We start from the raw sequence: 25,015 nt of genomic DNA, 5'->3' as shown, positions 1-25,015 counted from the left end.
GAGCCACAAGGGAATATTTGTAGGGGGGGAAGGGGGGGTCAAGGCATCCAGGCCAAAGACATCCAAGGTTAAGTGCCTCACTGTGCTGCATCTTTATACCAACCATTAGCTCAGTAAAGAATCAGCACTACAAAGGAAGTTAGAAAGAATTCTAAAATTTGGCACATCATTTAATGTCAGAAGCAATTTCAGATCTGGCCTTTTGTATGTGGTTTGCTTGCCTGCTGTGTCATTCTTTAGCACAGTGGTTTCACATTTCGATTTTTCTGCACTGAAAAATCTTACTACACCAGGAATAAAATTAACGTGGGAAAATCAGGAGTAAACTGATGCACTAAAATACAACAGTTCATTACATCAGCCCCTTAAATTATAAACTCTTTGGAAGGAGGGTCTTATTATCTTGAGTTACTAATAATAATAATGTAAGCTAATGAGTGTTATTTGGAAAGGTAAGTTAAAAATCCAAATTATTATTTATTACTTATTATTATGGATACATGTCCAGGCTGTTGCCCAAGGTGCTTACTGCTGCCTCATTTTATGGTTCAAATAAAACAGGGTTTCCTACCATTAGAAAAGACAGTTTGTATACCAAGGCCTTCAAGTGAGGTTAGCAAAACTATATGGAATGTTATACAGTCAGGAGCAGGCATTGGTCCAATCAGAAAGTCTAGAAATGGCATAAAATGATTCTATTTGTGTGCAGTAGTCTGGACTTTCTACCTGGCCTGTTGATTGAGTGCTATTAAATAGAATTTTTCAAGTAGGTTTCTTTTACAATGCATTTCCCTTTGTACTGCGACCAAGAGCTTTTATGTATTTTTTATTTATTTATAAATAAATGAGTCTAACTGTACAGATCAAATGTTGATAATGTGTGTATTATGTATTTAGAAGGCTTCTAAGGTTCTCTTAAATCCATGATGCAAAAACTCAAGAGATGTATGTAGTCTGACAAACCTCTGACAACCTCTACAGCCTAAGAATCTCATGTTTTGCAACTTTTCACTCATATTTTGCAGTATATACATTGTCCATTTCAGAAGTACTGTGCCAATGATAGCCCTATTTATTTCAACATCTTGGTCTGGAAGCAACCGTTCTTACAGTCACGCCAATCTAAATTTTATTCACCATAACATAAATCCCTCCGCAATGATGCTTTTTCCAGATCCCACTAGCACTGGGAAGGAGGCAGAAGTCTCCAAGGATTGCCATGAATCACACATTAGAAATTGTGCAGAGTGATTTAGCACTGAGATTTGAGTGCCGCCACTGTTCCTGATGTCGGAGTTCATGTATTTGATAGGCAAATGTGCCTGACAGTTCTGAGAAATAAGCAGCATTAGTAATGACTCCTAGCAGAGGGGGGGAAAAAAACGCTTGCATGGTGGAGACCTGTTAGATCTTAGGCCGCCAGCCCTTGATGAACTGCATGATCTTTTTCACCTGCAGTTTGGTGAGCTTAAAATCATCCAAGAGAATCTCCTCAGTCAGCTGTACAAAGATACTTCCATCAATGCGTTCTCGAACAAAAAAGGACACCACGTCTTCAGAGAGGCCAATGAACCGCAGGCACCTAGACACCTCTTCTACTGACAAGGTAGACAAGTCAGATGGAGGGTGCCATGGTGACCCATCCCCACTGGCCCTGGTCATGCCTGGGACATGAGAAGCATCTAGGTTGCTTCGTGAAGACACTGGAGGAACTTCAATGACTCCCTGTGTGAGGTAAACTCTGGTGACTCCTCCCTCAGCTCCCCTTAAAATTGTTGGAGAGAGGGGATCAGTGCTTCTAATCACAATGTTTTCCATCTCAAAGCCTTTTGGATGTCTGGGTGGAGGGACAGGGCAGGATCCACCACTGCCTGCTTTGAACAGTGTCTCTGGCATGCAGCTGCGGAACTCGGGGTTAAAGCGCAGTTCAGATGTGACGGACACCGAGTCTGGAGATGTGGTCTGACTGTTGCTCACATCAAATGGGTCAATGGATTCTGAGGCAGTAGAGGGAGATTTCTGACGATCTAGGGACTCAAGCCATTCTGTGGAGGAAGAAGGGCTAGAAGAGTAGGCAGGATTGGAGAAAGGGTTCAGAGCCCCAAAGGGAGCAAAACGTTTCTGTGGGTGAGGTGGTTTCAGCCTAGGGCAGCTGTAGTAGGTTTTGATAGCAGAGTCCGCACTTAGTAGAGGTGTAGAGCGCCCACTGGCAATGCTCGGGCTAGTATCAGCATAGGCCCAAGGGTCAGACCAGGATGTCTGGGTGGGCTGCACAGTAGATGGCATGTTCCCAGTAAGCTGGTGGCTTGAAGAATCTCCAGCCTTGCAGTCTCCCCAGGTGCATGGATAGCAGTAGAGAGAATAAGAGTCCGGGGAAGGAGAGCAACTTCCACTACGAGTTCCTGATCTGCAAGAATAGGAAAGAAACAATGAAAAGAAGTATAATAGAAGTAGAGATAGGGTGTGACTTTAGTAACATCTCCCTTTGTGGAGTACATGATCCAGGGACAGTTTTCCAAGCCATTTATTCAGGAAAATAAGCAGCTACTTACTCAAAGCTGAGGTAAGCAGTAATGTGTGCTTACCGTGGCTAAAAATGGTGTACCATGGCACACGCCGTGTCCCGAGGTAATTTTGGGATGCGCACTCACTACCTAAGTGGTAAAAAATTGTTGCGGTGGGGTGTGTCTGGGGGGACAGAGAGTAGGTGTATTTTGTGTTAATCGGTTAGCTCAGCTACATTGCCGCGTGCTAACCGATTAGCTCGGGAGCCCTTATCACCTACAAAATGGATGGCAGTAAGGGCTCATGCACTAATCTGTTTTAATGGCTACGTGCTAATGGCAAAATTAGCATGTGGCCATAAATATAAAAAATAGAAAATTCTGCCATTTTACCCCATTGGTAAAAATGACCTTAGCACATGGGAAAGACTCATGTAAGGGCACGCCAAGGCCACTTTTTACTGCTGTTTGATAAAAAGGCCCTAAATGACTTGATTGAAAATTACCCTTTTCCATTAGCTTGCGCAGTGCAGGAATATTATCACAACAAGGCACCTACTGTATTTGAAATGTTCTAGAAGGTGCCTATTTTATGCTTATTTTTTTAAAGGCAAATTGGGAATCAAAATGGCATGTTCCACCCACAAAATTCAATGAATTTTGTAGTTAGGACCTCCTATTTTGATTCACTTTGGCTTTCTTCTTTGCATGCTTTTTTAAAAATTTATTTAAATGTATTCTACAATATTTTTAAAGGCAACACTAGGCACCTATGTGCCTTTATAAAATAAATCCATACAATGACCTCCAGTGGTCCCCTGCTCCAAAGAAAGAATACATTTTTATATGTGCACATGCATCTTTTATAAAATGTGTGCACAACGCAACTCTGCCCCAGCTCAGCCCAAACTGCATCCCTGAGAATACCTATACACAGATAAGTAGGTACAATCTTGCTATATGTCTACTTTTTAAGCATACAATTTCTTAGGACCGGGTTATTCAATGTAGCCCACTGGTGACTGTTGTAATCATTGACAAAACCCCCCTCTGTCCATATAATTTTAATAACTGTTAATATTGAATTTATAACTTCTTTTTAAGCATATACAGTATAACATGCAATTTTTAAGCGCTCTTTTCAACTGACCAAATTTGCTTTATGAGGGTAAATTTATAAGGGGATGCTTTGTTTAATAGCAGAAATCATGCCTACGTTGCAGGTATGGATATTTACACTTATTCTAGAGCAGATGTAAATGACTGTGCTGGATTATTAACATATGTGCATAAATTCACATATTTTATGATCTGCATGCATACTTGCAAACTCAGGGTCAAATAAAGCTTTCTTGTTGTCTTGTTTAGGTTAGAAAAATCTAAACCAATATGCGTACATAGGATTACTCCTGAGTCTTTCCCCTTTCATCTTCATCCTATAGTCCCTCATTCCATTGTTTTCTTTCAATTGAAAGAGACTTGCTTCCTGTGCATTTATGTCACAAAGGTATTTAAATGTCTTTCAGGCTCATTTTCGAAAGAGAAGGACACCCATCTTTCGACACAAATTGGAAGATGGGTGTCCTTCTCACAGGGTCGCCCAAATCGGTATAATCGAAAGCTGATTTTGGGCATACCCAACTGCCTTCTGTCGCGGGGATAACCAAAGTTCACAGGGGCGTGTCAGAGGTGTAGCGAAGGTGGGACTTGGACGTGCCTAACACATGGACGTCCTCGACCCATAATGAAAAAAAAAAAGGGCGTCCCTGATGAGCACTTGTACGACTTTACCTGATCCTGTTTTTCTTACAACCAAGGCACAAAAAGGTGCCCGAACTGACCAGATGACCACCGGAGAGAATCGGGTATCACCTCCCCTTACTCCCCCAGTGGTCATTAACTCCCTCCCACCCTCAAAAAACATCTTTAAAAATCTTTTGTGCCAGCCTCTATGCCAGCCTCAAATGTCATACTCAGGTCCATCACAGCAGTATGCAGGTTCCTGGAGAAGTTTTAGTGGTTGCAGTGCACTTCAGGCAGGCAGACCCAGGCCCATCTCCCCCCTACCTGTTACGCTTATGGTGGTAAATGTAAGACCTCCAAAACTCACCACAAACCCACTGTACCCACATCTAGGTGCCCCCCTTCACCTGTAAGGGCTATGGTAGTGGTGTACAGTTGTGGGTAGTGGGTTTTGGGGGCTCAGCACACAAGGTAAGGGAGCTATGTTCCTGGGAGCAATTTATGAAGTCCACTGCAGTGCCCCCTAGGGTGCCCGGTTGGTGTCCTAGCATGTCAGGGGGACCACTGCACTATGAATGCTGGCTCCTCCCACGACCAAAGGGCTTGCATTTGGTCGTTTCTGAAATGGGCGTCCTTGGTTTCCATTATCGCCAAAAATCAGAAATGACCAAGTATAGGAATGACCATCTCTAAGGATGACCTAAATGTCAAGATTTGGGCGTCCCCGATGGACGTCCACCTTGTTTCCCCATCCCTCCACTGGGACATTTTGCAAGGACGTCCTCAGCAAAACTTGGGCGTCCCTTTCGATTATGCCCCTCAATATATCTCCCATCTCCTGCCTTTCTTCCAAAGTATATATATTGATATCTTATGAAGACCACTGACCAGTGGCATAGCCAGATGACCAATTCTAGGTGGGCCTTAGCCCAAGGGGGGTGGGCATGCAATTTTCTCGCCCCCCATCTCGGCTCCTCAAAATATAAATACCTGAGCTGGCGGGGTTGCTAAGCCCTGCCAGCTGAAGATCTTTACTGGTTGAGTCGTGCCTGAAGCAGCACTTATTCAGCAGTTGTGCTTTGCTGCTAATGTCGGCTCTCCCGTGCATAATCAGACCTGAACTGAGCATGTGCAAGAGAGCTGGCATTAGCAGCAAAGTGTGCCTGCTGAATAAATGCTGCTGCAGTTGCAACTCAGGCAGGAGAGGTCTTCAGCTGGCAGGGCTTGGCATCCCCGCCAGCCAGGAAAGCAGAGGGGTCCCAAGTTCCCAAGGTTCCCCCTGACCATACCACTGGGTGGTCCCTGAGGCCCCCCCTCATGGCTTTGGTGTGTAGCTACGGGTGGGCCTAAGTGGTTACAGCTCCACCCTGTCTAGCTTCTAAACAGTTCAGCAGCGGCCACCTCACTCCCCTCTCTCCCTCTCCTCCACACCCAGATCTGGCATTTGCCCCTCACCTGTAGCTCCACAACCCCCCCTCCTTCCTTCTTCTATCTCAGCACCTTCCTCAGCAGCAGCAGCAGCAGCGATGTATGTCTGTTGCCTGCACCAGATCTACAGGCTTCCCTTTGCTAAGTCCTGCTCTTACTGACATCACTTCCTGTTTTCTCCTTGGCAGGACACAACAAAGGGAAGCCTGCAGGGCTGGCCAGGCAGTGGATGTACATCAATGCTGTTGCTGCTGTTGATAGTCGACCAGTAAAACAGAAGAGAGCACTGTTAAAATCAGACATATGAAAAATCAAAATCTATCGGTTTTGATATTGGCATTGAAGGAAGTGAAACTAGGAAATCAAGTACGCTAGTGTTTAACTATAGAAAAGGTGATTACGACAAAATGAGAAAAATGGTGAAAAAAAGACTGAAAGGAGCAGCTCGCAGAGTAAAAAACTTGCATCAGGCGTGGATGCTGTTTAAAAACACCATCCTGGAGGTTCAGGACAAATATATTCCACGTATTAGAAAAAAGGGAAAAAAGACTAAACGTCAGCCGGCGTGGCTAAACAGTAAGATAAAGGAAATCATTAGAGCCAAAAAACAATCCTTCAGAAAGTGGAGAAGAGAACCAACTGAAAGTAACAGGATAGATCATAAGGAATGCCAAGCCAAATGCAAAGCGGAGATAAGGAGGGCAAAAAAGGACTTTGAGAAGAAATTAGCGTTGGAAGCAAAAATACATAGTAAAATTTTTTTTAGATACATTAAAAGCAGGAAACCGGCCAAAGAGTCGGTTGGGCCGCTGGACGAAAATGGTGTTAAAGGGGCGATCAAGGAGGACAAAGCCGTAGCGGAGAAATTAAATGAATTCTTTGCTTCGGTCTTCACCGAGGAGGATTTGGGGGGGACACCGGTGCCGGAAAGAATATTTGAAGCGGGGGAGTCGGAGAAACTAAACAAATTCTCTGTAACCTTGGAGGATGTAATGGGTCAGTTCAGCAAGCTGAAGAGTAGTAAATCACCGGGACCTGATGGTATTCATCCCAGAGTATTAATAGAACTAAAAAATGAACTTGCGGAGCTACTGTTAGAAATATGCAATCTGTCCCTAAAATCGAGTGTAGTACCGGAAGACTGGAGGGTAGCCAATGTTACTCCGATTTTTAAGAAGGGTTCCAGAGGAGATCCGGGAAATTATAGACCGGTGAGTCTGACGTCGGTGCCGGGCAAGATGGTGGAGGCTATTATTAAGAATAAAATTGCAGAGCATATACAAAAACATGGACTGATGAGACAAAGTCAGCACGGATTTAGTGAAGGGAAGTCTTGCCTCACCAATCTAATGCATTTTTTTGAGGGGGTAAGCAAACATGTGGACAATGGGGAGCCGGTTGATATTGTATATCTGGATTTTCAGAAGGCGTTTGACAAAGTGCCGCACGAAAGACTCCTGAAGAAATTGCAGAGTCATGGAATCGGAGGTAGGGTATTATTATGGATTAAGAACTGGTTGAAAGATAGGAAGCAGAGAGTAGGATTGCGTGGCCAGTATTCTCAGTGGAGGAGGGTAGTTAGTGGGGTCCCGCAGGGGTCTGTGCTGGGTCCGTTGCTTTTTAATGTATTTATAAATGACCTAGAGATGGGAATAACTAGTGAGGTAATTAAATTCGCCGATGACACAAAATTATTCAGGGTCGTCAAGTCGCAGGAGGAATGTGAACGATTACAGGAGGACCTTGCGAGACTGGGAGAATGGGCGTGCAAGTGGCAGATGAAGTTCAATGTTGACAAGTGCAAAGTGATGCATGTGGGTAAGAGGAACCCGAATTATAGCTACGTCTTGCAAGGTTCCACGTTAGGAGTTACGGATCAAGAAAGGGATCTGGGTGTCGTCGTCGATGATACGCTGAAACCTTCTGCTCAGTGTGCTGCTGCGGCTAGGAAAGCGAATAGAATGTTGGGTGTTATTAGGAAGGGTATGGAGTCCAGGTGTGCGGATGTTATAATGCCGTTGTATCGCTCCATGGTGCGACCGCACCTGGAGTATTGTGTTCAGTACTGGTCTCCGTATCTCAAAAAAGATATAGTAGAATTGGAAAAGGTACAGCGAAGGGCGACGAAAATGATAGTGGGGATGGGACGACTTTCCTATGAAGAGAGGCTGAGAAGGCTAGGGCTTTTCAGCTTGGAGAAGAGACGGCTGAGGGGAGATATGATAGAAGTGTATAAAATAATGAGTGGAATGGATCGGGTGGATGTGAAGCGACTGTTCACGCTATCCAAAAATACTAGGACTAGAGGGCATGAGTTGAAGCTACAATGTGGTAAATTTAAAACGAATCGGAGAAACTTTTTCTTCACCCAACGTGTAATTAGACTCTGGAATTCGTTGCCGGAGAACGTGGTACGGGCGGTTAGCTTGACGGAGTTTAAAAAGGGGTTAGATAGATTCCTAAAGGACAAGTCCATAGACCGCTATTAAATGGACTTGGAAAAATTCCGCATTTTTAGGTATAACTTGTCTGGAATGTTTTTACGTTTGGGGAGCGTGCCAGGTGCCCTTGACCTGGATTGGCCACTGTCGGTGACAGGATGCTGGGCTAGATGGACCTTTGGTCTTTCCCAGTATGGCACTACTTATGTACTTATGTTATGTACTTATCAAACCAAAAAACATTACACATTAAAAATGGCGTGCATACTAACATGCTGAGGAGACAAATAGCCATGCACAATCACATTAAATAGTTTAAATCTAATAATACAAGAGATAAGCATGCACATTAATATAGTAGTAAAATAATAAACATGCATTCATAATAAATATTAACAAAAAATACAACATGGAACTCAGACGTGCCACATACAGGTGATCAACACAAACAGGTGGTTCTTTTTCATAAATCCGTTTTTCACATAGTAGAATGAAGTGCATCATGGTGTGTCCATATAACATAGCTAGTGAACATCATACATTGTTAGACCAAAAAGGACACATACCTAATCAGGGGTAAAAAGGTGCTTCCCCTGAAATAACAGATATGCATCCAAGATCGCCTACTTTTACTTCTTGTATTATTAGATTTAATCTATTGAATGTGATTGTGCATGACTTTTTGTCTCCCCAGCATGTTAGTATTTGTAATATATGTTTACTGGTTTGATTGATTTTGATTTTATATATGTCTGATTTTAATGAACCCCTAACGCAGCCTTTTTGCTGAAATATGGCTACGTTGGGTCCTAGATAAACCTTTTTTCTTCACTTCAGTTGATCTGCTCTCTTCTGTTTTACTGGTTGACTTCTCTGCAGATCACTGCCTCTTCTGATGTTTGCTGCAGTCAAATGTACTGAGATGTGGGGGTTGTTTCAGAGAAGGGGGAAATGCTGGGCTGTAGGGAGGGGGGCAAATGCTGGATCTGGGAGTGGAGGAGAGGGTGATAGATGCAGGGCAAAGGGAGGGGGGAGGATTTTGGAAGGCTCACCCATCCAAACTCTAGGCCCACCCAAATGACAGGTCTGGCTGACCATTTTAGTAACCACCCTCTGGACTGACTGCATCCTGTTTGTTTGTTTGAAAGTGCGGTCTCCAGAACTGAACACAGTACTCTGAGTGTCTCGCCAAAGACTTATACAGTCATTATCGCTTTATTGCTTCCTTCTGCCTGCTGGCCATTCCTCTCCTTAAACATCAAACCATCCTTATGGATTTTGCTGTTGTCTTTTCTACCTGTTTGGCCATGTTAAGATCCTCATATAGGATCACCCTTTCACGTACAGAAGTTCTTCAGCCCCTATACAGTACTGCTCCCTCAGATTTTGAAGCCCAAATGCATGACCCTGCATTTTTTAGCATTAATCTTAGCTACCAAATTCTAGATCAAACTTCACTAGATCTTTCTTCATGTTATCTCACCATCAGGGGTGTCTACCAGAGCTGCCAAGGGGGCCGGCCTCCTTTGCAGGTGATTTAAGGCCTATCCCACCCATAACTCCACCCTGCCCACAGCTCCGCCCAGCCCTGCCCACAGCTATGCCCAGCCCCCCCACAGCGACACTAGTGGTAGCATCTGCTTTCAGCGGCAGTAGGAGCAGCCTCACTAAAATGTAATTTCTTGCTGCCACAGGACCAGCAACAGCAGAACATGACATTTTAGGAAGTCCTGTCCTGCTACTGCAGGAAGGAGGCCGCTCAGTGGGAGATCCTGGCTCCTTGGTGGGACACTTGGCATGTCTGATGTCTACCTTATTGCAGATTTTGGTATCATCTGCAAAGAGGCAAACCTTACCAAACAGCTCTTCCACAATATCACTTTCAAAATTGTTAAAAGAACAGGACCAAAAACTGATCCTTGCAGCACACCACTGGTGACATCCCTTTCCTCAGAATGAACTCCATTTACCAATACCTTCTGTCACCTTCCATTAAACTAGTTTCTAATCCAGTCAGTTGTTTTAGATCCCATACCAAGACCTCATGGTTTTATTTAGAAGTCACCTATGAAGAACTGTGCCAAAGTTTTTGCTAAATTCTAAAGATTCCTTTTCATCCATACCAGAAAAGGCCAGAACAAATAGATTATGTCCATCTACCAGCAGATGGATTCAGAGAAAAAATAGTCCCAAATGATTTTCCCTTAAAGGGTATTGTGCAGTTAGAATGTTCAGGATTTTTCTCTGTCTCCAAGTGGATGGTGGTTGGAATGTGCAGCTCCTTATTGGTGCTACTCTGTCAGCTCCTGCCCCGGTTTGTTCTGGGTGTCAGTTAAGCATGGGGGGTCTCTGCTGGTTGAATTTAGCTCCTTTTCTTCTCTGAGGATGGTGCCTCAGCTAAGATGACACCCGGTAGTGCTGGGTCCCTCATCTCCCAGCTAGAGTGACATTCGGTGGCACAAAGTCCCTCCCTCCCTCCCATACTATTCCTCAGTGGTAGCTATATTTATTTATTGGGATTTTTATTTACCACCTTCAGGAAGGGATTCGCGGGATACAAATGTAATAATAAATAAATAAAATAAAAATTCACCCAAGGCAATGTACAGCAGGTACAGTTTAACATCAAACTTACAATTTTGTTAATAGTATAATAATAGTAAAATGAACAAAAATCAACATAAATACAATGAATGAGGAAAACTTGAAAATAGCAAATTGAAACCTAATATTAGCACTACCATGAAACAGGATCAAAACTATACGTATTTAACAGCAAGTTTTCCTCATTCATTGTATTTATGTTGATGTGGTGAAATGAGGCTTCTGTGTGACAATCTCCTTGGCAAGTATGCAATTGTATTCATTTTCAAGCTGATGTAAGTGCTATTTTATTAATTTTTGTGTGTAATTTTTTCTTCAGAAACTGGAATTGCTGCATTTTAGCAAATGGGTTTTTGAATGTGGGTTCCAACAGTTGCCATTTGGCGGTCAGCTGTTACGCACCAAGCCCCTTAATTTGGTTTGAGTGCTGTTTGTGATGGTTATTAAGCCTGTTTCAGGTGCCTTTTATTCTTTGGTGCTGCTGTCTGTCCTTGTGAATGTTTGCAAATAATGCCTGAAATGCATTACACAGAATGGCAGTTGCATATTGTTTTCTGTCTATTCCCCACCTTTCTATTTCATGCTATGTAGCCTCCTATCTATCTGGCGGCCTACCTTCTCTTGCCATTCTAATCTCCAGTAACAGATGGATTGGGTATCCTAATGTCAGCTTCTTGCCCCAATATTGGAGGAGTAGAGAAATCTGCTGTACTATTACAGTTCTTGTCTCCTCAGAGATACACTCAAGTAATAGTGTGCAATACTTCATTTTCTGGCCTCAGAAGTTTAGTTCCTGTCTTTCCTCAGGAATGAATTGCTTCTCTGAGTGGCCTTTTACTGCTGTGCATTTTTTTTCTCTCACTCTGCTGGTACTGTTGAAGAATTCTGTATATTATATTATGATTCTTTTTGACATGTTACTAATTTTATCTACCGCATGGTTTTGTAAAAGGAGGGGGTGGGGGAAGGTTGCAGCAGCTGTCTGTGGCTCTGATCTTGTAGCAATTTCATGTTAACTTCTGTCTAGGTTATGCACTTTCAGCACCATCTTTTTTTGCCTTATGGCAGATTCCTTATAGGATGCTTTTGTAACAGAATCTTTGCTGCTGCGTTCGGCAGCATTCTCCTGGAAGCAGCTATTTTTGCAGGGTCCACAATATCTATCTCTGTAGAGGCAACTAGGGGTTATTATGAGCTCTTGGGACTTATACAAAGACTCTTGGTTCCTGGTTTATTGTTCCACTACACTTTAAAAACACACACACACACACACACACTGCCCAGGAAACCATTCCTTTTGGCTGTTCCAAGCCATCATTCTTTTACGCTGCACAGTGCCAGCTACATTGGTCTCAGCACAAGCAGTATTTTTTTTGCAGTGTATTCACAATATCTTTGTGCTGGTAACAGCTTTCTGTGCCTTCCGGTCTCAGCAGCCTCTTCAGCTGCTTAGGTCAGCGACTTCTAAAGGGCGTAATGGCTAAATCCACCGGTGCTTCGTGATTGCTTGATTCCTCACTAATATGTCATGCTATCATCATCCTTGGCTGTATTCTAGCAGCATTCTCCTTGGCAGCAGCCCTGGGTTCCCTATAATAGCTGCAGCTTCTTGTGTTGCACTTTGGCAGCATCTTTCTGTTCTATGCATTGCTAGCACTCTCCTGTGCTACATTGATGCAGCAGTACCCTGTGTTGCTTACTGCCAGTGGCCTCTGTGCTGCATATTGTTAGCAGCCCCTGGCACTGCATTGTGCCAGCAACACCTGGCACTGCATAGTACTAATAGTTCCTGGCACTACATGTTGGCAGCAGCCTGGAGGCAGCGGACCCTGGCGCTGCACAAGTTACCACCTTCTGGGTTGCAAATTTAGTGAATTCTCCTATACTGTGTGACAAGTTACTCCTCACCGGCCTCCCACTTAGCCCTCTATCCCCCCTTCAATCTGTTCAGAACTCTGCTGCACGTCTCATATTCCGCCAGAACCGATATACTCATATCACCCCTCTCCTCAGGTCACTTCACTGGCTTCCAATCAGATACCGCATTCAATTCAAGCTTCTCCTTCTTACCTACAAATGCACTCAGTCTGCTGCCCCTCACTACCTTTCTACCCTCATCTCCCCTTACGTTCCCACCCGTAACCTCCGTTCACAGGACAAATCCCTCCTCTCTGTACCCTTCTCCACCACCGCCAACTCCAGGCTCCGCTCATTCTGCCTCGCCTCACCCTATGCTTGGAACAACCTTCCTGAGCCCTTACACCAAGCCCCCTCCCTGCCCATCTCCAAGTCTTTGCTTAAAACCCACCTCTTCAATGCTGCATTCGGCACCTAACTCTTACCGTTCAGTAAATCCAGACTGCCCCAATTTGACCGCCCCCATCAGACTGACCGTTCACTTGTCTCTTAGATTGTAAGCTCTTTGAGCAGGGACCGTCCCTCAATGTTAAATTGTACAGCGTTGCGTAACCCTAGTAGCGCTTTAGAAATGTTAAGTAGTAGTAGTAGTAGTAGTAGTAGTACCGTGTACAGAATAGTAAAAAGACTTCTGTTGCACAGGCGGAGCAGCTGCTTGGACTGCACTTTCGCTGAGGGCTCATGTACTGTTGCGTGACATCTCTCTTCTAGGCTGTATAACAGCGGCTTCAACTGGAATGGTGTTGGATAGCATTAGTGTGGTGGTGACTTTCTCTTCTCGGGCTACCCATCCTAACTTTTCAGGGTTCCAGTTGTGTGTTCTATACCACATATTCACCAGCCACCTAAATGGTTAACATTCAGCATCTCTTTCAGAGATATATGCCCCCGGTTCCTTTTTATGTGGGTTGATGTCTGTTGGTGTTATTCCTTTACGCCGCTTATCTGAAACACTCATGTTACCTCCATGTCTCTATGTTTCAGATATTTTATAGTGGTGCTTAGAGAATGTATGATACAGCTGAGCTGTTGTGTTTTCTAAGGCTTTCTGTGACTGGAGATGTGTTTTTCTTCCATGAGACAACTGATTGTTTTCTCCTAGGGATTGGCTGTTCATCATGGCATATAACTGCACCTAGATGTTACTCAACTTGCATCATCTTAGAAGATGACTTTTCTCTATGGGTCTCAAGGTCTAGGCTGTAGTACATCTCTAATGCAACATCTGCCTGTGAGCTGCACATATTTCATACATAGGTGTGTGTTCAGATACAACATCCTCAGACAGGGCTGCAAGTATACCATTCTCTAACAATGATTTGGATGGCTAAGCCAAGAGTTCTTTCTTCCTCAGCCATTTCACAGGCATTGCCTTGGATGTGTCAGACCAGTCCAGAAACCATGCCTCACTGATTCATCAGAATAAGACTCATTTGACACATTTTATTTTAGATTTTACTGTATTGTCCAACATGAGGGTTGTAAGTACCATTGCTTGGCTATTTGAAATACTGAACAGTCTAGATGCATGATACCCTTTATGGGAAAATCAGTTGGGACTATTTTTTTTTTTTTTACTGAATGTTCTAGTTGCATGATACCATTTAGGGGGAAATCACTTGGGACTGTTTGTCTCTATCCGCTGGTAGATGGACATAACTCATTCATTCTGGACTGGCTTGGAAGGACTAAAGAGAAGAAAATTATCAGATAAGGCATAACTGTTCCATATCACATCTAGAGTTTTCTGTTGATCCAACTGAAAAGAAACCAAATCTCTAACACAAGGCTGAATGCACGTTATCACTCACACATCATGAAGCCCTGAAGAGTAATAGGAGAGGCTTGGGCTGGGTGAATGTGCTGCTGGAAGTTGGGCCTTTGGGAAGCGGGGTGGTACCGGAGGGCTTGCAGTGGGAAGTGGTTTGCTCCCCCGTGGTGGAACAGGAGGTGCATTCAACAGACGGCATTCTTCCTTCACCTGCAAAGCACAACAGAGATTCAATAATAAAATGCAATCTCTTTTCACCACTCTATCACTGCCATCACTCCTCTCCTATTTTAAGGCAGGACTATACTTCCAGCTAAATAGGAGACTGATACGTTTACAGATAGTATTCATTTTTTTAACATTATTTTTATTAACTTTCAACGACCCAAGTCAACATTTGAAAACAATCTTCACTGTAATAAAATCAAAACCCCAAAGCCCCTCCACTTGGGTAGAACAGCCCAGAATTGGTACCCCCAACAACACTACCTTCCCCTAGCTAACAGGTTGATATGTGCTAAATCAGTGGCTAGGGTGCATTTCTTTCTGCTTTTCATAAATGGGCCCCAAATAAGTTCAAACTTCTTTAAGCAGCCTCTATAAATAGCAGTCAGTCTATTCAAGAAGTAAATGTTCCCAAATCTCTTAAACAGCATCTCCTCAGTTGGTATATTTATAGATCTCAACAGTTTAGCAATCTTTCACCAAGCTGCTGCTATGCAAGAAATTAGAGAAGCTGATTCTTTAGTCAGATCTCCCAGCAAGAGTTGGCGTAAGAAAATCCTAAAACATAATTTTAACTGCACACCTGAAATCTTGTATAACATCCCTTCTCCCTCCAGGGTAGATATACGGGGCAATTCTATACAGTGGTGCCTAATTTTCTTATTCCATCAATGTGATTGTTGTTGTATTATATTGTAAGCCACATTGAGCCTGCAAATAGGTGGGAAAATGTGGGATATAAATGCAGCAAATAAATAAATAAAGTAGGCAGAACAAACAAGTACAGTTAGTATTAATGGCATTAAGGCACACCTATAGAATGGTAGTACAAGGTCACTTTGGCGCCAACATGTAGGCGCACCAGGTTACACAAAGTCAATGGCAGGCATAAACTGGTGTGCCTAAGTGCACCTTGCAACGTGCACATCTGATACTATTGCTAAACGGAATGCACATGACATTCTCTGCCCACCGGTACAGCCCATTTGCTGTGCCATATGATTTGCATGCCAATGTTATAGAATAGTGCCTAGCACAAATGGGTGTAAATGCCAGTTTGTGATGTCATTCTCATGTGTAACTGTGCCTACTCTATAAATTAGTGCACACAATTGGTGCCCAGATCTAGATGTCCTCACAGTATTCAAGTCTTTAAATCTCTTTTCATACATCTTATGACAGAGGTCCCAGACCATTTTGGTCACTTCCTTCTGAACTACTTCCTTCTGAACTACTTGCCAAAGACATCTTTTTATGTCTTTGGCAAGATACGGCCTCCAAACCTGAAAAGTATTCCAAGTGTGGTCTCACCAGCAACATGTACAGGGGCATTATCACCTACTTTCTGCTGGTTATGCCCCTCTCTGTGCAGCCAAGCATCCTTCTGGCCTTGGCTACTGCATTTTCACATTGTTTTGCCACCTTGAGATTCTCAGATACTATCATCCAAGATCCCTTTCCTGATCCATGCAAATCAGCCTCTCACTTCCTATTACATTCAGCTCCTTTGGGTTTCTTCACATTATAGCTTATCTGCTAAGCAATTGCCCATACTTCTAATTTTTGTTGATCATTTCTTATGCTTTCCACTCCCTCTGAGGTGTCCACTCTGTTACCAAACTTCATGTCATCTGCAAAAGGGCACACTTTCCCTTCTAACCTCTCAGCAATATCACTCACAAAAATATTAACAGAATCAGCTGTAGGACAGATCCTTGAGGCACGCAGCCTTTTGTCAAGCAGCCTGAGGTGAGTCTACCTTGGAGAAGAGGAATACTTAGTAAGTCCAAGGAGAAGCAGAAAGAAAAGGCTAATAGCCAAGGACTAGCTGCTAGGAGGAAAAGGCTAGTAGCCAAGGACTGGCTGCTAGCAAGAAGACTGCAAGGAGAGGTGTTTTTGCCTTTCTGAGGTGTAAAGATTGGAGGAGATTACAGAATCCAAAGGATTTGTCTTATTTTCTTGTGCTTTCAATCATATATATGAACTCCAGTTTATTTTTGCTTCTGTACCTAGTAGACTAAACTGTTTAGTAAAAGGACTATTATTTTGAACAGCTCTTCAGACTGCACAAGGGTCCTTTTACTACGGTGCACTAATGGATTTAGCATGCACTTATTATTAGCATGCACTAAATGATAAGACATCCCATTATATTCATATGGGCACCTTATCATTTAGCATGCACTAAATCCATTAGTGTGCGCTAAATCCATTAGCGCACCTTAATCGAAGGACCACTAAGTGAGTTGCCTTGAGTGAAGGTGAGACACATATGTTAAGAGGATCACCCCAAATATAGAGCTTTGAAAGCAAATATTCCCCTTCCCCCACCACCCAACACAACCTGGGGGTCAGCAGACTGAAGTGCCAGTTCCTGCCCATCTCAATACTATGGGCTCTGCCCAAATGGTGCCCCAAGATTATACACACTTTCCAAATAAGTAATTGCTTTCCTAAGTTGCACTCTGTCATTTAATTAAATTTAATTTAATTTAAAAAAAAAAAAAGCATTCATGTCCTGCTTCAATCTCAGAAATTGGGTTTGAGGAATGGTAGTGGAGTAATACTCTAGTGGTTAGCACATCACTCTTGACATCCAGAGGTGGCCACTTCCAGTCCCACTGCTGCGCCTTGTGATGTTGGGCAAGTCACTTAACCCTCCATTGCCTCTGGTTCAAAATTAGATTATGAGCCCTCCAGGGACAGAGAAATACCCAGTGTACCTACAAGTAATTCACATTGAGTTACTACTGAAAAAAGTGTGAGCAAATCCAAATAAAAATGGTAGAATTCTACTATATATAAACACATAACTAATAGAATTGCTCCTGACTTATAAATATTACATTTTTCATCATCATAATCTATATATTCAATCAATTACCACACTGTGAAAGAAAACATTTGTTTTTTTTCTAAAAGATTTTTACGATTTTGCTCCTATTGAAGCACTCCAGGCAGTCTGTTCCATTTCTGCAGTCTCCTCCCTCCCTCAATAAAGTTTATTTTACTTAGACCTGAAAAAAAATGTGCAAACAGTCTTATTTTCTGCTCCCAGTGGTTTCCTGACCTCTCATATTCCTTTTGCAAAGCTTGTATGGATCCATCCAGAGTCAAAGATCAGTCAGTAATAGAGAAACTAAACCTCTTCCAAGAAACTGCAGAAGTAATACTTAAAAAAAAAGTTTCTTCTCTTCTGAAGGCTGTTGCATTATATGGATAAATAATAGATGAATGATTCCATATGGCCAGGCTTTGATCAGCTGCGCTGAATGGTGCTGTAACTTCTACTACAAAGAGCCAAGGACTATTTTCAGCAGTCAGTGAAGGAAAGGGGATGGGAGCAGAGACCAATGAGAAAAGTCTGAGATGCAGTGAATGATTTGGTGCCCCTGAAATGCTTGCTGAGATGGCATTTCCGGCTTTTTGAAGCTTCATTAAGAAGGATGTGTATTTAGTGCTCTTTAAATTATTTAGGCAGACTCTGGACTGTGGGCAATTTGTTTGTTGGATTCATTTATTTTACAGGAAGGCATGATGTTGGGAAGGTGAACTCCTCTTTCTCGCCCTCTCTTTTGACCCTTACTCAGTCAGGAGCACTTCTCCTACCTTCTACATAGAAACAGAGAAAATGATCACAGATAAAGGCCATATGGCCTATCTAATCTGCCCATCCAATTTTCCCAACCCTTATTAGCATCATCTCCATCACAACATCATCAGTTTTGTTTATATTTTGCCTTCCCATACAGGGGTAGATTCAATAAATGGCATCCAAAGTTAGGCACCGAGATGATCCACGCTAAGATAGTATTCTGTAAAGGGTGCTTTGCATGGAATTACCTAAACAAAATTCTAGCTTAGCGTGCATTGTGTGCTTAACTTTGGATGTAAGCATTTATGCCTGCCAAAGGCTGATGTAAATGCTCACGTCCAGCTAATGGCAGGTACGCAACTGCATTTATTTTAGAATATTGTGCCATATTTCTGGGAACGCCCCTTACCTGCCCATGCCCCTCCATGGCCATGCCCCCTTTGGAATTATACGCTTTGAAATTTAAGTGTGCATGTTATAGAATAGGACCTAAGGCAGTTCCATGCGTAACTCCTAATCACTGCCAGTTAAGTAATCATTAATACCAATAATTGATTTTTAGCACTTAATTGGATAATGGTTTGCATGTGGATTTGTGATCTGCACCCAGCTTTGGGCAATCTGTACAGAATCCAGCGGGTAATGTACTCATGGCAACTTGCAACTTGGCAATTAAAAATCAATAATAAAACATAAGAATGTAAGAACAGCCATACTGGGTCAGACCAATGGTACATCTAGTCTAGTATCCTGTTTCCAACAGTGGCTAATCCAGGTCACAAGTACCTGGCAGAAACCCAGTTAGTAGCAATATTCCATGCTACCAATTCTGGGGCAAGCAGTGCCTTCCCTCATGTCCACATCAATAACAGACTATGGACTTTTCCTCCAGGAACTTGTCTAAACCGTTTTAAACACAGATGTGCTAACTTTCATTGTCCATGTCATTGTAAATCTAATATACCTTTTGCTCAATTTTTACAGGATCGTAAAATTTGTTCTACTGGTGAGTTTAAAAATCAGGTACCTCTGTTATCAGAAAAATTGGTGAATAGGGGTTACCCTACGTAATTGGTGAAAAAGGCAGGTAAAAGGACTTTATATAACCATAGGGAGTTGTTGTTATCTCCTAATAAAAGTCAGGTTCCAGATGTGGATATTTTAACATTTGTAACCAAATATAATGTTCGTACCAGAAGAGTGGTTAACTCAGTCAAAAAAAATACGTCTACCAGTATTGAAAATTCATCCTTGTTTTCAACAAATGAGAGTGTTGTTTGCATATCAGAGAAACAGTAATTTGAATGATATTTTATGTGCAGCAGAAGTATGGAATCGGATGTAAGGGCAGGTATCGGGGAGGTCATCATGGGGCTTGTGGATTGTGTATAGTATGCAATGCATTGTAATGTGGGACACTACTCAGTTTACAGATGCACACACTGGAAAAATGTATTCTTTGCATGAAAGAACCACATGTTCTAGTAATGTTATATATTTGATTAAATGCCCATGTGATCTATATTATATAGGTCAAACATCTAGACCTTTAAAAACACACTTGATTTCAGCATTGGCATTTTATTTAGGCAAAGAAATTTAATGAACCTTTGCTGACACATTGTTTGGAGAAACAACATGTTTTTGCTGACTTGCCATGTGTAGTGTTGGAAAAATTAAAAGTTACAGAAAGGAGAGGTGATGTAAGACAAGTACTCCGTCAACATGAACAACACTGCAGGTCTTTTTCTGCCGTCATCTACTATGTTACTATGTTACTATGAGCTAAGGCCAACTAACTAACTAAATAAATAAATAAGCTGTGGAATCTGTTGCCAGAGGATATGGTCAAAGTGAATAACATATCAGGGTTCAAAAGAGGTTTGGACAGGTTCTTGGAGGAAATGTCCATTTAAAAAACAACAACCCAAAACTTAGTAGCTAGGTAGACTTGAGAGAGCCATTGCTCATCCCTGGAAATGAGCTAAGAGTACTAGATCTACCTTTTGGTACCTGCCGAGTAACTGTGACCTGGATTGAGAGAGTGGTGGATGCTTGGAATGCTCTCCCACTGGAGGTGGTAGAGAGGAAAACGGTAACGGAATTCAAACATGCGTGGGATAAACATAAAGGAATCCTGTTCCGAGGGAATGGATCCTCAGAAGCTTAGCCGAGATTGGGTGGCAGAGCCGGTGGTGGGAGGTGGGGCTGGTGGTTGGGAGGCGGGGATAGTGCTGGGCAGACTTGTACGGTCTGTGCCCTGAAAATGACAGATACAAATCAAGGTAAGGTATGCACAAAAAGTAGCACATATGAGTTTATCTTGTTGGGCAGACTGGATGGACCGTGCAGGTCTTTTTTTGCCGTCATCTACTATGTTACTATGTTATTTACTTTACAATCCGTGACACATCACGGTTTGAATGTGGCTATTGAATGGAAAGCTTTTTTGTGAGGTTCAGTGACTCTGGCGTGATGACGCTTTGACCTTCTACATAGGAAGCGGATGTGTATAAACTTGGCGTCTTTAGGCAGTTAGTCACCATTTTGTGAAGTGCCGGCAAATGAAAATTGTTTTTGGAAGTTGCATATGTTGAAGAATATCTTGTAAGATATATTATGACAGATTTTCCCCCTGAAGCAGCCTGAAACGGTGAAACGGGGAACCCCTGTCAGGATTTGGACTATTTGGAAGTAAATGGAAGATATAAGCTTAAGATAGAAGAACTATGGCTGCCAAAGGACATGGTAGAAAATTCTAAATAAACTTGGAACTTGGATAGACCTGCTATTTATATGGGTCTATCTGACTGCTAAACTTAACTGGTCAGCCACTGAAAATCAATAGTAACCGGCTATGTCACGCGACATAGCCGGTGACCAGGCTGGCCACTGACCAGGATATTCAGTGGGAGATAGTTGGTTAACTCCTGCAGAATATCGGCGGATAGTCGGCTAGAGGATATTTAACCATCCAGGTTCCTGGCCTGTTAAATACTTTTGAATATTGGGTGGTATATGTATGCAGGTTATGCATCTAGCTCCACTCCTCTTTCTCTCTCTGAGATGTTCATTACTTATCAGCCTTCTTTCCTTCTTCACTGAGGGATCCTCTCTTATGGTCCCACTTCTTATTTAGTCTGGTTCTCTGTGATTCTGGGGTCTTAAGGTGATGTTTTGTCTTAAGAAACATGCCCCAGCTATCTACCAAGAAAGAAATTAGCTTCCAAATGAACAAGGACCTGACTAGTACTAGAAAAATCCACATTCTTTTACTTTTGAGGCAAAGACTAAAGTTTTGTGGCAGAGACACTAATTACTGTAAATGTTTTGACAGGTTCAACATTGAGAATGTCACGTGGAAAAGCTTGGATTTGATGGACCCATATAATTATTTCAAAAGTAATAACCACACCTGCCAAATTAAAAGCAAATTCAACGGAATTGTAAAAGGTGAATGGGAGAAAGAAATAAAGGAAAAAGTTTAGTAAAGAAAATTGGATGAAGAAAGAAAATGAAAAAGCAAGAAACAGAAGGAAGGGAAAATATTCAGAATGGAAAACAAGAGATATAAACAGGAACAGAATGAACATGAAAAGGAAGACAACAGCAAACTGAAGACAGGAAGGTAAAATCAGGTAAAAGAGGGAGTAAAAGAATTAGAGCATAAAGGGGAAAAGGGTAAGATTCATTTGGAGAAAAAAAGGTAAAAGAATAATAATTCTCCATATAAATTCCATTGAGCAGCAAAAAAAAAAAAAAAAGGGAGGGGATAATAATGATAGGTAGTGAGGGATGGGAAGACAAGAATCTCTAGTATGTTGTCAATATTATGGGACTTCTCTAGTTTGCCACACTGACAAATTACAGCTTTGGCTTACTCCTTTATACTTGAGTCATGCAAGGCTATAATTCCCTGTGCAGAAAATGTACATTGATATTATTTCATGAAACCTACCCAGCTCTCTTCCTGTCAGCTCCAAGCAGCCCTGCCCTCCCATCTTTGGAAAGAAACCACCGAAGAAAATCTTGCCTTCCTTCTCTAATTCACGAGCCTGGTACATTTTTGCATCTTCTGGACCTACCAAACTGTTTCAAACCTTCCTACCCAGATGCAATATCATTAAAATACTCACCAACAAGATCACTACTTTTGTCATTCCAGCTCTATTAGTTTGACTCACCTACATTTCTAACAACCAAGAACCTCTCATCAGTTGAGTTCTAGCTAAATAATTAATGGCATTTTGAAAACTGCAATGCCTCAAACTGCTATGTAAGAGATTCCAAAGCAAAAAGAGTGGAAAAGTCCTTCCACAACAATTGAACAAGCAACAAACAGGTTGGAAGAATGTCCCAAAGAACGAACAGAAGTCAAATATCTTCCAGTAGGTTTATTCTTCTTAAAAAGCCACGTGAATTATGTGACTTTTAAGAGAAATGGGACTTGATATACCGCCTTTCTGAGGTTTTTGCAACTACATTCAAAGCAGTTTACATATATTCAGGTACTTATTTTGTACCAGGGGCAATGGAGGGTTAAGTGACTTGCCCAGAGTCACAAGGAGCTGCAGTGGGAATTGAACTCAGTTCCCTAGGATCAAAGTCCACTGCACTAACCACTAGGCTACTTTAAGGAGAATAAACCTATTGGAAGACATTTGACTTCTGTTCTTTCTTTGGGACATTCTTCCACAGAGGAGTCTTTTTTCCATCTGAGAACATAATGTAAAAGGATTCCCCCTTTTAAAAGTTAAGGGGTCGATATTCAGATGGAGCTTTCTGGGTAGGAGCGACTTTTATTTGGATAACTCACACTCACTAGATCCAACCCAGATTTTCAGCGTCACTTATAGACATAGGACCAGTTTCAATAAATGGTGGCCAAAGTCACCACTGTTAAGTTCTGCAGTAAGCACCAATTCTATAAAGGCCGCTAAGTGCTAAACAACCTTTATGGAATAGCTCTTAGCACAGATTCCCACACCCAACTTTGGGTGTGAGGACTTATGATTGCTAAAACCTGTTGTAAATCCTTGCGCCCAACTGATGGCAGTTGGGCGCATAAATCGAAGTATTCTATAACATGACACCTAATTTCTGGGAATGCCCCTAACACAGCCATGCCCCCTTTTGTTGCATGCTATGAAGTTGAGGAACCCACATTATAGAATAGGGCAGCGTTTTTCAACCAGTATACCACGGCACATTGCTGTGCTGCAGCTGCTCCCCAGGTGTGCTGCAGGAATTTCACTCCCGTCTCCTCCCCACTCAGCGACCCGGCATTGTAAAATTTCTTCTGTAGCCGTTGGTGGCATCAGGCAGCCTGCTAGCACCACCTGTCATGACTCTTGGAGCTTGGTAATTAGAAGCCCCAATATCATGGAGCATAACCCTGGCACAGCAATCACCTGAAGTCTCTATTATTTTATGAAGTCTCTTTTATTGAATAAATCACAGATAATTTACTCACAGATAGATGTTCAGGATACAGAGACTTCTTAATCTGGAGGTTGTGGGAGGTGGAGATCTGAAGAGAGGTAGTTGTATTGCAGGGGGAGGGGAAGGTAGTTGAACAGGTAGAAATAGTCCAAAGCTGGGTGACTGGAATGTGCGATATCTCATTTGGAAGAAGATATTCACAGGGTAAAAACCAAGTTCTTTACAGGGCATTCTCAGCAGGACAGAGCTGTGTGGAGCCAGATGGTGTTAGCTCCATGTCGCTGGCTATAATGGTGAAAGAAGCCCCATGTGGCTGAAAGGACAAAGAAGTGGTGGAGCTTCACACAGGGAGGAGCAGATAGAGACCAATGGGGACAGAGCCTGCCATCGGATAGCAAGAGGTAGTCCTAGAGATAGGAGGGAAAGGTCATACCTGGCTGACTTCTGAGGACAGATAGTAAGACTGAACAGGAAGACAAAAGAGCCAAGCTTGGCAGAGAGAGAGGGAGAGAGAGGGAAGGTGTGACCAGCCTCACAACCAGTGGTAACAGTTCTTACACAGCCAAACAAGTGTGGTTGCACTGCCTGTGAACTACATTACCCACAGTGCATTGCTCATGTATTTTTTTCAATGAGAAACTGCAGCAATGATAGTCCTTGGAACTGAGAATAACAGTAAAGGCATTACACACATTTTAGGATCACGTTATAAACTAGTGCGAGGCTGTCGGAGGACAGAACACCACCCCCTGAGTCTTCTCTCTGATGTAACTTCCTGCTTCCGCATAGGTGCATCAGAAAGAGGGCTTGGGTGGCATGAGCAGGTTATCTGAATCACTGCTCACTGCTGCCACTGCAACCAACCGCTGCCACTGACTGCTAAAAAAGTGAGGAAAAACATACAGGCTAAATCCCCCAGTTTGTTTACCCATATACCATGAGGAAGTTAATGGATCCTTCATACTAAATCTACATTAACTTGGCCATACATCGTTAACTAGCTCAATTATAGTGTATTCCTGGATTTGATGTGTGTGTTCCTGTGACAGTTTGCTAGTTCTCATCACAAATTTAACCAGATTTTCATAGTGAAAATTGACATTCTGTTTGTGTCCATTTGGTATAATCTCATTACTTTGTCATTTCGGGTTAGTTCTATCAATGTGTGCCTGGTGAGAATCTATTATAAATGAATTTTGGCCTACAGATTGGATGCAGTGGAAGGATGTGATTACTACCAGCACGGTGGGGGTGGGGGGAGGTACTTGCTTTAAAATTTGTTGCTTTTCATTGCATGTTATGTGTGGCTAATTTTATTATCTTTGAAGTGTATTGCCCTTTTGCC

General features: G+C 42.5%; 1 protein-coding gene across 1 annotated transcript in view; it reads right to left on the bottom strand.

Moving 5' to 3' along the window:
• Positions 1–1,404: 1,404 nt before the first annotated feature.
• LOC115464769 (GRB2-associated and regulator of MAPK protein 2-like) overlaps positions 1,405–25,015 on the bottom strand; it is a 50,362-nt gene continuing 26,751 nt past the window's right edge. The window contains exons 3-4 of the mRNA XM_030195123.1: positions 14,449–14,618; positions 1,405–2,407 (exon numbers count right to left, since the gene is read on the bottom strand). Of these exons, the coding sequence (XP_030050983.1) occupies positions 1,405–2,407; positions 14,449–14,618 (1,173 nt within the window). The remainder of the gene's footprint in view (positions 2,408–14,448; positions 14,619–25,015) is intronic.

Source organism: Microcaecilia unicolor, chromosome 3 (assembly GCF_901765095.1).
Source record: "Microcaecilia unicolor chromosome 3, aMicUni1.1, whole genome shotgun sequence".
NCBI lineage: Eukaryota > Metazoa > Chordata > Amphibia > Gymnophiona > Siphonopidae > Microcaecilia > Microcaecilia unicolor.
The sequence above is the reverse complement of the archived record's forward strand: the minus strand, read 5'-3'. Positions and strand labels throughout refer to the sequence as shown.